A 15,716-nucleotide genomic window follows, 5' to 3' on the forward strand; every position below is an offset into this window, starting at 1 on the left:
ACTTGGATTAATACCTTCTAATAAATAATTACTTTTTTAAGCGATACTTTTAATCCATTACCATTTATAACAATACTATGTTAAATCTGCAATAAGTATTAAAAGTGAATCAAGTATGCAATATATATGTATTATAACTATTTTATAAAATATATTATGCTTGTTTGGTAAGAAGTTGACACGTTGAATTATAAGTATATTAAAATATGAGATAAATATATTATCCATCAATATAACTTGTATTATATTTGAATAATAAATTATTTTTTGTAATATGAATTAAAGTGTATTGTAAATGTATTAAAAGTGATAGAATGAAAAAAAATGTTATTGCTATAACTGATAAATATTTTTTATTTGTAGTATATTTATGTAAGTTTCCCCTAAAAATTCAACACAAATAGTTTGATTTGGTATTTGAAAAAGAAAAAATGACAAAAATCCCACATTTAAGTTCTTATTACCATTATCACCTATTAGTTTTACAAATCCCCAAAATTCCTCATTTTCGCGCATCAGATTAATGTATCAATTGTATCTCGTGTATCAGATTAATGTATCATGTATAAAATGTACATCAAATTAGTGTATCATGAATAAAATATAATGTATCTTAGTTAACGATTATTATATCTCACACATCATATTAATGTATCAACGCTTGTATATTATTGTATCAGTTTGAAGAATTTCTGTAATTATAAACTTATAAGGGACAAATGATAATTTTGCCATAAAAGTGTGTGATTTCTGTCCTTTGCCCTGTGAAAAATCCGATCCAACCCAAAAAAAATTCAAGATTGAAAAATCTAGAAAAAAATCCAAGTTTTATTAGTTTATTTTGATTTATAAATTTAAAAGTTTGACACAAATAATTTAATTTAACTTTTAAAAAATTCAAACCAACCCGACATATACACCTTTGAAAATAAATTGCACCTTAAGAGAACTCCACCCACGGTAAAGGTAACACAAGCAGAAGAATTGTGATTCACACAAGAAATTATGATCATATATACTCATGTAGTAAAACAAAAAGTAATATAAATTACAAAAGGCATAATACATATATAGGACCCTAAACTTAATTTCAAATTTTAACTTTGACCTTCAACTTTCATAATACATAAATAAGTACTTTAACTATCCAACTTTTAAATAAATAAACACATGAGTCCTACATGACACAATACACGTAGGACACCATGTAGGACAAAAAATGACATGTAGGACATGTGTATCTATCTGTTCAACTTTATACAAGTTTAAGTGTCTACTTGTGCACACCCAAAGTTGAAGGGCATTAATGTGATTCGAACCCAAGTTAAAGGACATATTTATGTATTATGGTATTACAAAATGATACTTCAAAAGCAAGTCCCCCCCGTATCCATTACAAATTTACAACTAAAACAATTTAGAATGTACTTTCTCCGTCCATTTTTATTTATAAATGTTGTATTTTTTAAAAGTTAATTTGATTAATTTTTAAAGTTAAAGTTAAATTTTATTTATTAAATATGTTAAACAAAAAATTTAAAAATTTAAAAACTACACGAAAAGTATTACAAATTGTAACTTTTTGTATATCAATCTCATAAAAAAACAGTAAAACATTAGTCAAATTTTTTATAATTTAATTCTAAAAAAAGAAATTATGACAATAATAATGAGGGGAAATAATAATAAATGTAATACATACTTTTGATAAAGTTAGAAAAAGTAGAAGATTTGTATCAAATGATATTTCTTGTCTCACAATTTATATTGGGTTAAGTGACCATTTTTGCCATTTTCCTCCAAAGTATTTAACTCATAACTGGAAAACAAAGGGAAATCGAAAAAGAAAAATGTGGGAATCCGTCTTGGTTTTACAAGTTCCTTCGCCTTCTGTGAAGTTCAAATTTCAAATTCCAAAACCTAGAAATTGGTCATGGATGAACAAGTACAGCTCAATCCGATGTGCCGGAAAAGTCAATCGATGGTCCCTTGATGGCATGAATGCCCTTGTCACTGGTGGTACTAGAGGCATTGGGTCCGTTTTCACTTATCCCTTTTCATTTACTTGTGCTTTTTTTTAGGATACTATATCTTTATAGCCATGTGATATAAAGAAATAACGATTCATATAGCCGATTCAAAATTGTTTGGGATTGAGGTGTAGATATTGTTATTATTGTTGTTGTATTTCTTAATATCCATTTGATATGAGCTTAAATGAAGAAATGGAGATTTAATACAGCTGGATCCAAATTGTTTGGGACTATCTTTATATCCATGGTATTTGAGCTTAAATGAAGATATGAGGATTCATATAGTCAATTTCAACTAGTTGTTGTCATTATATATCTTTATATGCATGATATTTGAGCTTAAATAAAGAAATGAGGATGCACATAGCTGATTCCAAATTGTTTGGGACTGAGGTGTAGTTGTCGTTATTATTGATGTGGTATATCTTCATATCCACGATATTTGAGCTTAAATGAAGATATGAGGATTCATATAGGCAATTTCAACTTGTTTGAAATTGAGGATTAGTGGTTGTAATTGTCATTGTATATCTTTATATCCATGGGATTTGAGCTTAAATAAAGAAATGAGGATTCACTTAGCTGATTCGAAAACTTTTAGGACTTAGGTGTAGTTTTTGTTATTGTCATTGTATATCCACCGGATATGAATTTAAATGAAGAAATGTGGATTCATATAGCCAATTTCAATTTGTTTAAGATTGAGATGTAGTTGTTTTTATTGTCGTTGTATATCTTGATATTCATGGGATATGATATTAAATGAAGAAATGAGGATTCAGTATAGCTGATAACAACTTGTTTGGGACTGAGATGTAGTTGTTGTCATTGTATATCTTTATATCCATGGGGCCTAAATGAAAAAATGGAGATTCATATAGTGGCTATTCCAACTTGTTTGAGACTGAGGCATAATTGTTGTTATTATCCTTGTATATAATCTTATATCCATTCACATATTAATTGAGTTTTTACATAATTACTGTAGAATGTTGCTTGCTTTGTTTTGAGCCTTATAATTTCATTTACTATGGGTAGTTATACCATTACTTTAATGTACAACAACAACATAAACAGTGTTATCTCAAAAAGTGGGTTTGAAGTGGGTAGGTGTACATAGACCTTACCGTTACCTAGTAATTTAAATACATAAATGTGACTTGTAATATCCTTTTAAACTCATTTTTTTTCAGTTATGACTTCTATTGTAGAAGATGTGACAGAGTAGTTTTTTTGGAATGATCTTGTAAGTAGTATTCACATTTCAGATTGAGGATACATGTTCGATTCTATTGTAAATTTTTTGAGGTGGAGTGGCTTTTGTGTAGTTTCTATAATATACATTTTATTTCAAGACAACCAAGGATTTCATGTACATTTCACATGATGAAGTTATATGCTTTGATCTTGTACTCCGAATCATCATTTGTTTTGAGACAGAAGTAATAACCAATATAGCCACAAGCCCAGTGCTTTTTTTTTTTTTTTAATTTTTAAAATCTAGTTTTTTGAAAATCTGAGTATAACTACGCATTTGTATTTGATAATGTGAATTGTTGTATAATTAGGCATGCGATAGTGGAGGAATTGTGTGGACTGGGAGCCACCGTGCATACGTGTGCCCGTAATGAAGATGAGCTTGAAATTTGTTTGAGGAGCTGGAAAGATGAGGGCTTTACAGTTTCTGGTTCCTTATGTGATGTGTCTTCTCAAGTTGATCGCCAAAAGTTAATGGAGGTTGTTTCGTCTACATTCAATGGGAAGCTCGACATTCTTGTAGGTATCTTTCTTTTTGATTGTTTATTCTCGTAGGTATCTTATGAGCTTAAGCACTTCTTAAAAGCTTTATATTTCAATGATATCTCTGTGGAGGACTTGGAGGCTAAGGAAAAGTTTTTCTTTTAAAATTATGACTGTCTTGAGCCTAATGGATATCATATAATCGACCTCAACCAGTTGGAACAAATAGATGATTTATGGAAAGTTTTTTTATCTTCCACAAAATGATTTTGTCTCATAGATGTTTCTAGAAAGCTTACAGATAACTATCCTTTACCACCAAGAAATCCTAGAGGCCCAATGGTGTGCGGTTCAAATTTCTTTGGATAATTATTCCAGATTAGCACCAGTGTATGTATGACTGTTGCCGGTGCATATAGAACTCATATATCAACATTAGATTGATAATTGGGTTAATTTGCAACAGATGCAGCTGAATTGTTTTTCAGTGTTGAACCTAGAAATAATTTGGCAAGCTGGCATTTCTCCAGCAGCCTATAAGAAAAAACTAATTGAATAGGAGGTTTTGTGGTATTGGGATCATTGTTGGATAATACATTGCATCATATATCTCTTTTCTCCTCAAGTTATACATGATGTCGAATTAACTAATCATTCATAATGTTGGACCTGGCACGTCAGTGTTAAAATAAATATCTTTGACGTATGATGCATCTAGCTTCATTGGATGGATTGCATGCACTAATAGATGAACTAATTGGCTTTCTTTCATTGCTCAGTAGATAAACAACGTGGGGACCAATATTCGCAAAGCTATGGTGGATTTTACTGCTGAAGAATTTTCCAGCGTCATGGCAACAAATTTTGAATCTGTTTTCCATCTGTGTCAGCTAGCCTATCCCCTTCTGAAAGCATCCGGGGCTGGAAGTGTTGTGTTTACTTCCTCTGTCTCAGGTTTTGTTTCATTGAAATCTATGTCTTTACAAGGAGCAACAAAAGGTATAATCTTCCCTTTTACCTTTCAAGACTTTATGGTTGATAGAGAGAAACAATTATGAAATATCATCTTTTCCACTTGAATGTTGTCCACAGGAGCAATTAATCAACTTACAAAATATTTGGCATGCGAGTGGGCTAAAGACAACATCAGGAGTAATGCTGTTGCTCCTTGGTACATCAAAACATCCATGGTGGAGCAAGTAATTCCATACTTTCTTCTCTTCAGTACTCCATGGTTATCTTTGATAAACTACGTATTTTAGGTATTCTCTGTGGTTGTCTTGGTCTCTAGTACATGCATCCTATTTTGTCTAAGGTACCAGCATCATTAGAGTGTCGTGTGTTTGTTATTTTCCTTTTTGTTGAGATTCATATTAAAGAGTATTTATATGCTTTTATTATTGGGAAAACATGGACTAACACAAAAATATATATGGTCAAATGATAGAAATAAATGGGAATATAAAGACACCAAAATTTTACATGGAAACCCTTCTAAATAAGAGGAAAAACTAATATCACTATAGTAAGGAATTTTACATCGGTTAGTCACGAATACAATTGTCAACGTTACTACTACACACTCAAAAGGAATAAAAGTCTTTTGATTTCTACCTTACAAAAATATCGCTCACACTCTATTTTTCTTCATAGACTATTTTTCTTATATAATCTATGAAATACTTCACTTTGCTCTCAAAATATATTTTTTCTCTTTAACTTGGTGTGTGCTAGAAATGAGCGAAAATGCTCTGTTTATAGAAGGAGAAAACCATGCCTATGTTACTAATGACATAGGCAAATGTAACAAAGTCCAAAAGGTTGCAAATCTTACCAATTTGCCAACCACCAAATCTTTTATTTTCAACTCTTATCACTATTCCTTTTTATACTTATAGCAATTGCGTAGCAAAGTCGTCGGAATTTTCTGGATGTTGAAGAAGATGATGGAAAATCAAAGTGGTTGCAGAACCCAATCCCTTGCGGTCTGACAATGGAAAAGTGTATAATTCTAAAAAATTTAACAAATTTTGTGAGGAAGCAAGTATTACTCATCAGTTCGCTGTTCCATATACTCCGCAGCAAAATAAAATTAGTGAAAGAAGGAACCAATATATAATGGAGATGATGCGGTGCATGTTGCATGAAAAAGAGTTGTCAAAAAGTTTTTGGGTTGAGGCAGCTTATAAAACATTATTTCTTCAAAACCCGCTTCCTGCTAAAGCATTGCAGAATAAAACTGCATTCAAGGCTTGGAATGGATTCAAACCATCCGTAAGCTTCAGTAAAATATTTGTTTTGGTTTGTTTCTTTCATTTGCCGCCAGTTAAAAGAGACAAACTTGATGAAAAGGCAGTTCGTGAAATCTTTGTGGTTTATAGCTTATCCTCCAAGGCTTACGAAGTATTAACTCGCAAACAAGAAAGACGATTGTCAGTAGAGATGTGCACTTTTTTGACAAAGAGAAATGGGACTGGAAGGACAATCAACTTTCAGTCAAAGTGTCAGAGGAGCAAGCATCCGATCAATGGCAAAATGAGTTAGTGGATGATCCTCCGATTAGAGGTACAAGACTACTCTCTATTACCTAGCAACAAAGTAATGTGGCAATTTGTGAGCCTACGGGGCATGAGGAAGCGCTTCAAGATAAACAATGGAGAAACGCTATGGAGCATGGGATGCTAATGAACAAGAAAAACGATACTAGGGAGTTATTTGACATACCGAAAGATAGGATGGTCATTGGACTAAAATGAGTGTTTAGAACCAAGCTTAGTTTTGATAGTTCTATCAATAAATACAAGGCTAGGCTTGTTTTCAAGAATTATGCCCAAATATTTGGTGTTGATTACTCAAAAACCTTGCTCCAGTAGCCCGATTTAATACTATTAGACTGTTGCTAGTAATAGTAGCACAAAAGGGCTTGAAAGTGTTCCAGCTAGATGTGAAACATGCTTTTTTAAATGGTGTACTGCAGGAAGAAATTTATGTAGAGCAGCCAGACGGTTTCATTGAGCAAGTAAAAGAAGAAAAAGTATGTTTGGTTAGAAAGACTCTTTATAGCTTAAAACAAGCTCCAAGAGTGTGGTCTAACAGGATTGATGATCACTTGTTGAGTTTGGGGTCTGTAGGAAGTGTATCTGATGTTACTCTTTATGTCAAACATAAATGAATTGATCTTTTCATTGTTTCCCTTTATGTTGATGATCTCTTGGCGACGGGAAAGATTGTGTGGCTGGTTGAAGAGTTTAAGGAGTGCAAGTCTTTGAGATGACAGACCTTGGAACAATGACATACTTTCTGGGAATGGAAATCAACAATACTGTGATCAAATTTTTATATGTTAAAAGAATTATCCGGGGGAGATACTCAAGAAATTCCATATGGGAAATTGCAAGGCAACAAGCACACCAATGAATCCAAAGGAGAAGTTAAGCAAAGAGGATGAAACTGATAAAATTGTTGAAGGAAATTTCAGAAGCTTGATTAAATGCTTGATGTAACTCACTGCTACAAGGCTAGATATTCTATTTGTTGCAAGGCTTTTATCAAGATCTTTGAATTGTGCTACTGAAATGCATTTGTGAGCAGAAAAAAGAATCATAGGACACATTAAAGGTACTATCAAATATGGTATCAAATCAAAGTGTGAGAATTTCAAGCTGTATGGGTTCTCAGACAATGATTGGGCTGGATCCATTGACGACATGAAAAGTACATTAGGATATTGGATCAAGGATTTTCTCTGGTGTTCCAAAAAGCAGGAAAGTATGGTACAATTGACAATAGAGGCTGAATTATTGCAGCAACGACATCAATAAATCAAACCTTATGGCTGAGATTTTTTTTTTCCTGATTTGCATATGGAACAAAAGGTTAATGCACTAGCTATTTTACATAATCCAGTGTTCAATGGGAAGACTAAACACATCAACATCAAGCTACTTTTTTTGAGGTCTGTGTAGAAAAACGGAGAAGTGATTCTTGTTTGTTGCAAATTTGAAGATCAACTAGCATATGTAATTACGAAATCCCTCCCTATCCAAGTTCGAGTTCCTTTGGCAAAAACTTGGAATTTGCAGCTCCTAATGCAAGGAGGAGTATTAGTTAGTTACTTTAGGACTCTACTATCTATTTTTAAGTTCCCTATATTTCTCTTTTCAATTATTTTAGGAGGTAGTTACCATGGTTAGCATCATGACCTAAAAAAGGACCATGATCTATATCAGCTTATTTCTTGTATGTTTATGTATATATTTTTCTATAGAGTTAAATACACTCTACATAAGTTTTTCTCTACGTCATCTGCTTCATTTTTAGTTCCTTATATTTTCCTGCTTTCTAGTCTGATCAAACTAGACATTGTCTTCATTGTCTTATTTTCCATTTTCTTATTAAAAATAACAGTTCCTGCATCTAACCCTTAATGTTTTAGTTTCTAATTTGTAGCTGCATTAAATATCCTTTTTCATGTTCAGGTACTGAGTAATAAAGAGTATTTACAAGAAGTATATGACCGCACTCCACTGGGGCGCCTGGGAGAACCATCTGAGGTTTCATCTCTTGTGGGATTCCTTTGTTTGCCTGCATCTTCCTACATCACTGGTCAGATAATCTGTGTTGATGGCGGAATGTCTGTAAATGGCTTCTACCCTCACCATGACTAGAGGAATAACTGCTCGTAGAGTAATGCTACAGATTTGCAGGAGAAAAGTTTGTATCGAGGGCATCTCAAATGCATCATTGGCTGGACATTCCATGAGTTGTGGAAAAGTTGGCAGGTTTGTTATTTTGTTTTGAAAACTGGATCTGTTTTTTCAAATGACTTGCTTGATGATCAGTGCTGGCTCATATCCGATGTTACCTTAATGCTCTTCTATTTTTGCAAATATGAGTCTCCAAACTAACTTTATGGGCATGCTAAGAGATTTAAATTTGTTCTCTTGTCAGAAAACACAGAATTACCCCTAGACTATGTCCGGAATCTCAAAGATACCTTAATTAAACTAAAGACCTTATTACCCCTGGCTCATATGAATATTGTACACTTTTTGGCTTATGTGGCAAACCCTGTGAATCTACGCAGTTGAGGTCCATAGGAGATATTTGAATGCTATGTAAGCCAAAAAGGTGTACAAAATTACAAAAAAAATAAGTTCAGGATAATAGGACCTTAGTTTAGTCAGTGTGTATCTGAAAACTTCTATCTTTTCCTAATAATTGTAATATCCCCAAGGCTTTTATTCTTGTAAGGGAAACTTTTAATAACAATATGTTAGTGCGAGTATTTCAATATTATAAAATTATGCATATTTGCATCGTCACATTAACAATTTTTATGTCCATTGGAGCTGCCTCTCTTCATTGCTGCATTAGAATGTTGGAGGCATGTGTCCCTAATTACTCATTTTGGTGTAAATGTTCTTTAGGCTTAATTGCGTTTGGTTACTGCCTGGACGTTTTGTTGTTGCCTGGCAACTATGTATGATCCTAGTAATTATATCACGATAATGAATAAGGATATCCCATAGCACACCACATATAACTTATAAGAGAATAATTAGTATTCTATCAAGCACATGCTGGTCTTCAAAAGGCCATTACTTCTCCAGCGAAATTTCACTTTATGTCATTCTTTATTCCTTCACTATACCGTGTAAATAAGTATTCTCTAGACCATTTATTTATCTTTTCTACTTACTACATTATCTTCCAATCCATGGCAAGGAAGACATCCTCACCATCAAACCACCACCTAGACGCGACTGACACCTGCTGACACCACCCGTCGGGTGTACCAAGTATCCATACACTTACCTAATATTTAAGTACAAAATAAAATACGTGCAACTCCAAAACTCATCAATACTCCTTGAAAGAAAATAATGATCCAACGAAAATCATCTATCGATTAATGAAAGGAAAAAAATATTTACATTATATCTCTAGCTCAAATCACATAAGACCATGGAGCATCTATTAGAGTTATATGAGTTCAACTGACGGGCATGCAAGCCCCAAGGAAAGAAGTCATAAGCTATAATTAGATAGAGCTGACACACTAGCCTCCAGAACAATGCGAAGGCTCACCTCAGTAACAAAATCTACGTGAATGAACTTGTCAGCCACTAGTCTCATAATCTACAATGGTATTTGCGAAGACATACATATAAGGAGTGAGCTATATATAAATGTAACCTACTTCGATCGCCGATCCGCTACTTAATTACGCCTAGAACAAGTGCTAGGAGAGGACATTAAATGTCTCAAACTCAATCCACACCTAAAGTTTGTCATAAATGACAACGAAGGAGATCAACTAAGCATCTCAACAAGTCCAAGCACCCTGTCAAGTCAATTTTTGACTCGTGTAAACTTCATTCACTGAAGGGATTAACATATACTGAATTATTGGACATGTATGACCCGACATCCATATGGATGGGTGGACAATGTCACAACTTGATCATAACATGTGAAAACAATGAACTGGATAGCATCTTGTGGAATGCATTCGATGCATTTCTGGATTACATGATACCCATTTTGATCTCTAACACAGCACATAACATGACCATCAAGCTCAACGACCATTTTAGTCTGCTGATCCAGATCAATTATCTCTATGGCCTGAAAATTCATAGAAATGTGAAACCTTTGCCATTCAACAATTATAGCCATCAGAAGAATTATTAGTACCAGCCCCATCAACTGTGCTAACTCATTATCAAGCAGGGGCCACTAAGTGGAATATGGTGACACTAGGTAGACTAATGATGCTCAAACCTTTTAATTAGAGGCATGCAGGAAAGAGAGACGGATCACATGAATTCATTTTAAAGCTGGAGCGGAGTTCAGTATTTTACATTCCAAGACAAGAACATCTTATATATTTAAAGGAGAATCTTTTATGTCAGGATACATTTGATGGGGAAGTTATGAGTACTATTGCACTCTGATATTACAGTATAAAGCAATAGTTAGAGAGTTGACTAAATCTCTAGCAGACAGAATCCATTACACAAAATATTCTCAATCTCACAAAGACCAATCAAAAGACATGTAAAGAAAGAAAGAAATAAGACAATATCACATGTCGGCGTACACCTAGCTCCATAGATAGTAGGCTAGTCACTAGCTAGAGGGTTACCCACCTACCAGACCAGCCTCGTGCATCTTCAACGTCCTCCTTTGATATTCTAATTTGAGAGAACCAAAAGACTGACCCATTTGATGACTTACAAAAACTAGCATGGTGAAATTCACGTAATATAATTATTCCACAAATGACGGTGGAATAGTACCAGTTCACAATTTCAAATAACAAAAACTCGGTGCACTTCCCTAGTTTAATACTGAGAAAACAAGCTCTCAAACCAAAAAATAGCAAGACAAGAGTGAGATTTGAAAACACTAAAAATATATTATTGTAAATCAGATAACTTAAAAAATCAGAAGGATTAGAGCAAATAACATGATAACAACATCACTATAGCTCCAACAAAAGAAACTAATATACCTTCTGGATTACTTGGCAACCATATATCTGAAGGGTAAGGTGAATACATGCCCATTGCCTTCTCCTGTTCACATTTCTCAGCTTTTCGAGCATGGAAGTTCACCTCGCAGAATTGGCTGACCAGCTCAATGGGCATGTACTCACCCTTAGCCTTCAAATTTATGGTTGCTGGTATATTAGTTTCTTTTATTGGAGCTATAGTGATGTTGCTATCATGTAATCTTCTCTAATCCTTCTATTTTTTAAGTTATCTATTTCACAATAATATATTTTTAGCGTCACTCTTCTCTTGCTATTTTTGGTTTGAAAACTTGTTTTCTCTGTATTAAACTAGGGAAGTTCACTGAGTTTCTGTTATTTGAAATTGTGAACTGGTACTATTCCATTGTTATCTGTGGATAATACGTACATTTCACCTTGCTAGTTTTTGTAAGTCACCGAATGGGTCAGTCTTTTGGTTCTCTCAGATTAGAATATCAAAGGAGAACGTTGCAGATGCCTGGGGCTGGTCCAGTAGGTGGGCCACCCTCTATCTAGTGACTAGCCTAGCTATGGATCTAGGTGTACACCGCCATGTGATATCGTCTTATTTCTTTATTCACATGCCTTTTTACTGGTCTTCGTGAGATTGAGAATTATTATTGTGTAATGGATTCTGTCTGCTAGAGCTTTTGTCAACTCTCTAACTTCTACTTTATATTGGAGTGTGATAGTATTCATAACTTCCCCATCAAATGTATCTTGATATAAAACATTCCTCTTTAAATATATAAGGTGTTTTTGTCTTGGAATGTGAAATACTGAACTTCGCTCCAACTTTAAAATGAATTCTTGCTATCCGTATCTCAGTCCTGCATGCCTCTAATTAAAAGGTTTGAGTATCCTTAGTCTACCTAAAGTCACCAGATTCCACTTAGTGGCCCCTGCTTGATGATGAGTTATCACAGTTGACGGGCAGCTGGTATTTATAATTCTTTTGATGGCTATAATTGCTGAATGGCAAAGGTTTCACATTTCTTTGAATTTTCAGGCCATAAAGATGGTTGATTTGGATCAACAGACTAAAATGGTCGCAGAGCTTAATGGTCATGTTATGCGCTGTGTTAGAGATCAAAATGAGAATCATGAAAGCCAGAAGTGCATCAAATGCATTCCACAGGATGCTATCCAATTCATCGTTTCCACATTTTATGATCAAGTTGTGACATTGTCCTCCCATCCAAATGGATGTCGGGTCATACATGTCAAATAATTCAGTATATGCTGATCACTTAATGGGTAGTTGGAGGAGGTAATGCGTAGTGAAAGACTTAATAGGTAGTTGGAAGTTACTAAGTAATTTCCCTACTTCTCCACATATACAAGTAACTTTCCCAGTTCTCCACGCATATTATGGATTTAACTTATATTAATTATTAAACCAAAATATAATTAGCGGGCCTTAGAAATTTACATGGGTTTGTTTTCTATTTCCCAAATAAACAGACCATTCTTGAATAATCAAAGATGAAGAAAATAAGAATTTCTTGCAGCAACTGCCTATAATGGCTTCGAATTCCACTTTTTTCTTTAGTTCTTAGACCCAAGATCACATAATGATTACTTGCTTCACCATGATTATCAAATCGTTACTTACATTAATGGTTAGTCATAAATCCCCATCTATTATCACCTCTATTTCAAAAACATTACAACAACCCACCTATTAATTTTCTACCCCAAGAGCCAAGGAAGAATCTCTAGACTATTTGTTGTGGTTCGTTTATGAACTCCTCAAAGAGATCGCTTATTTTCTTCCAAAAAGAAAGAACTAAAATTGTGCCCAACTATTCAATTCTTTCCATAACTGAGCGTGAGAAACAAAAATAAAATAAAATTAGGTTTGCACACTTCTTTTCAATACTCTTAATAACTATAATAATTATTGGTGAAATTAACAATTAACCCTTCATTAAAAAAGGTTTATGATACAACTTTTGTCCATATTTTGTTGAGTTATATTTTACGATTAGGCTGTTGTATTTGAGATGGACAAGTCAAGAAGACTATTGTTGGACAGGTAAAACACATTTGTTACAATGAGTTTGAATCTCCTTGAAAAAGAGATATCTGCGCCTCTGCCTGAAAACATCTATTTTTTCATTTTATTTTGCAATTGAAATTTGTAATTTTGTAATTTGCACCGACAATTTCTAAACAGAATCATAATGACTACAATTGAAAAGATTGCAGATGTTAAGATATAAGATCTAAACAAGCCATTTCGATTCAATGGTAACAATTTCAAGAGATGAGAGTAAACTATTTTTATACTTAAGTCTTATTAATGTTTTGTATGTGTTAATTGAGAAAAATCCTAATAAAATTGACAACACCTCTATGAATGATGATGAACAACTTATATTCTCATCTAGACAAAGTGAAAAAGTATAACGAGGATTTCTACAAGTGTCGGTATTATATTTCGGATTGATTGTTGAAATGAATTAAGTTTCTACTTTTGTTTATATGTTTTTTTCTGCTAATTTTTGTCATGCTTGTCTGTGTCATATTAATGATCGTTATTTTGAAATCATGATCAGTTTAGAATCAATCTCAATGATTAAAAAGAATTTTGAAACGCGTAAGGCTTGTAATAAAGTCAAAATCACTAAAAAGTTTCATTTTCAATTAGAAAGAAAAACTGATCGATTAGAATCAATTCATACTAATATTTGTGAACTTGGAGAAATTTTAACTTGTGAAGAAAAAAAAAAATATATATATATATATATATATATATATTCCCGTTGATTTTTCTAAGTTTACATATGTTTTGCTTAATAAAAATAAAGGTGATGCGTTTGAAAATTGATAAATTTATCTCCATGAGGTTGAAATTATTTTGGAAGAAAAATAAAAGAATTAGAAGTGATAGGATCACAAGTAACCTCAAGTTAACCATGAATCTAACATATCACAAGCATATTGAAATAACTCCAATCAAGTGAAAACATAACTGAATAATGAATATAATCTAAAGAAATTCAACTTCTGCATATTTGCAAGAAATAACTTAGCTCAAAGTAGAAAAACCTGAATCAACTGAGTTTGACTCTACGTCGGAAAGTCTCTACTACTGAAAGAAAAACCTGAATCAACTGAGTTTGACTCTACGTCGGAAAGTCTCTACTACTGAAAGAAAAACCTGAATCAATTGAGTTTGACTCTACGCCAGAAAGTCTCTACTACTGATGAGCTGCTGGGACAAATCCCGAACTAACTCTAAAATGTTGAAACTAACAAGGATCTACCTAAACCAAAAAGCATACAGAGATCTCCTCGGATGATAAGGACTCACCCTGACTATAGTTGATGTGGCACTGATATGAACTAATCATGTGGCTGAACATGAGAACCTGAGCTTGTACCATAATAGGATGCAACATAGCGCATGCGTCAATACTTCAAACGTACTGTGCATAAAGCATATGCAAAGCTAACTGAATATATATACATGTTAAAAATATTGGTCAAAGTATGTAAGTTGAACTGAACTAAAGTGTATAGGCCCAAGATACGATAATGCATAAAAACTAGAATGCAAGAGTAAACTAGATACATCCTGAAAAACTAAGAATAAATACAACTACAGGCCTGGAGTACCTTACTGAAGCTAAAACTGTGGGAGAGTGTATTATCGACATAAGTCACGTGAGTTAAACGTGGTGTTCGATGTATAAGCCATGTTTGGAGGACTTAATTTACCTTGTCAGGGTATAAAGGTATGACTGTGGCGTGATCACTAAAACCGATGCCCAATAGTGTACTTATAAACCCACAATGTTAGGTGTGACTTGAGGGTACACTAAACCCTAATCCAACTTGATGCTAAACATTACTCCAAAGCTAAATACTAGTGGCTCATTTTAAACTGTGGTCCTGAATTCATGAGATAAAACTAAACGGGTATAAAAACAATTTCTGAGAAAAATTGTGGATAGAAAGCTGACTAAATTTTGTTTGATACTAAATGCAAACACCCTGTGCTAAATTTTGGTGAAGAGTTAATTCATGTGAAAATACTACAATTACAGGCTAAGTTTTTTTTCTTTCAAATCTCCAGATCAAACACATTTAAATAACTATAGAATGGAGTAGCAATCACAAGAATTAGTTTTTGTAAAGAATTTGCATAGTTGGGCATGAAATCCAGTTTCCTAATCTATAATAATCAAAAAAAGGAGTTTGAATCTTGAGGGATGAACTAATTGTTTTTGCTTTATCTAATAAAAAAGAAAACAGGTTGAGATATCTATTATGTCAAATACCATATATCAAAAAAAGGAAAAATGGTCTGATATACCCTCAACTTTGTCATTTGGAGCTAATATTGAAAGTGACTCATATATACCCTTGCCATTGTACAAACGACTCACATATAC

General features: G+C 33.4%; 1 protein-coding gene across 2 annotated transcripts; it reads left to right on the plus strand.

The window, feature by feature from the left end:
- The first annotated feature begins 1,721 nt into the window (after nt 1-1,721).
- On the plus strand, nt 1,722-9,106 carry LOC101258959 (tropinone reductase homolog At2g29260, chloroplastic). Of its 2 annotated transcripts, none has more exons than XM_004240330.5 (5): nt 1,722-2,035; nt 3,602-3,809; nt 4,556-4,772; nt 4,866-4,972; nt 8,252-9,106. In XM_004240330.5, the coding sequence occupies exons 1-5, from the start codon at nt 1,851-1,853 to the stop codon at nt 8,438-8,440; spliced, it is 906 nt and encodes a 301-aa protein (XP_004240378.1). In that variant the 5' UTR covers nt 1,722-1,850; the 3' UTR covers nt 8,441-9,106. The 2 variants fall into 2 exon arrangements, with proteins under 2 accessions (XP_004240378.1, XP_019070077.1); XM_019214532.3 differs by having other exon boundaries at nt 1,735-2,035; nt 4,866-5,035.
- The last annotated feature ends 6,610 nt before the right edge of the window (nt 9,107-15,716 follow it).

This window comes from Solanum lycopersicum, chromosome 6, assembly GCF_036512215.1.
Source record: "Solanum lycopersicum chromosome 6, SLM_r2.1".
NCBI classification, from domain to species: domain Eukaryota; kingdom Viridiplantae; phylum Streptophyta; class Magnoliopsida; order Solanales; family Solanaceae; genus Solanum; species Solanum lycopersicum.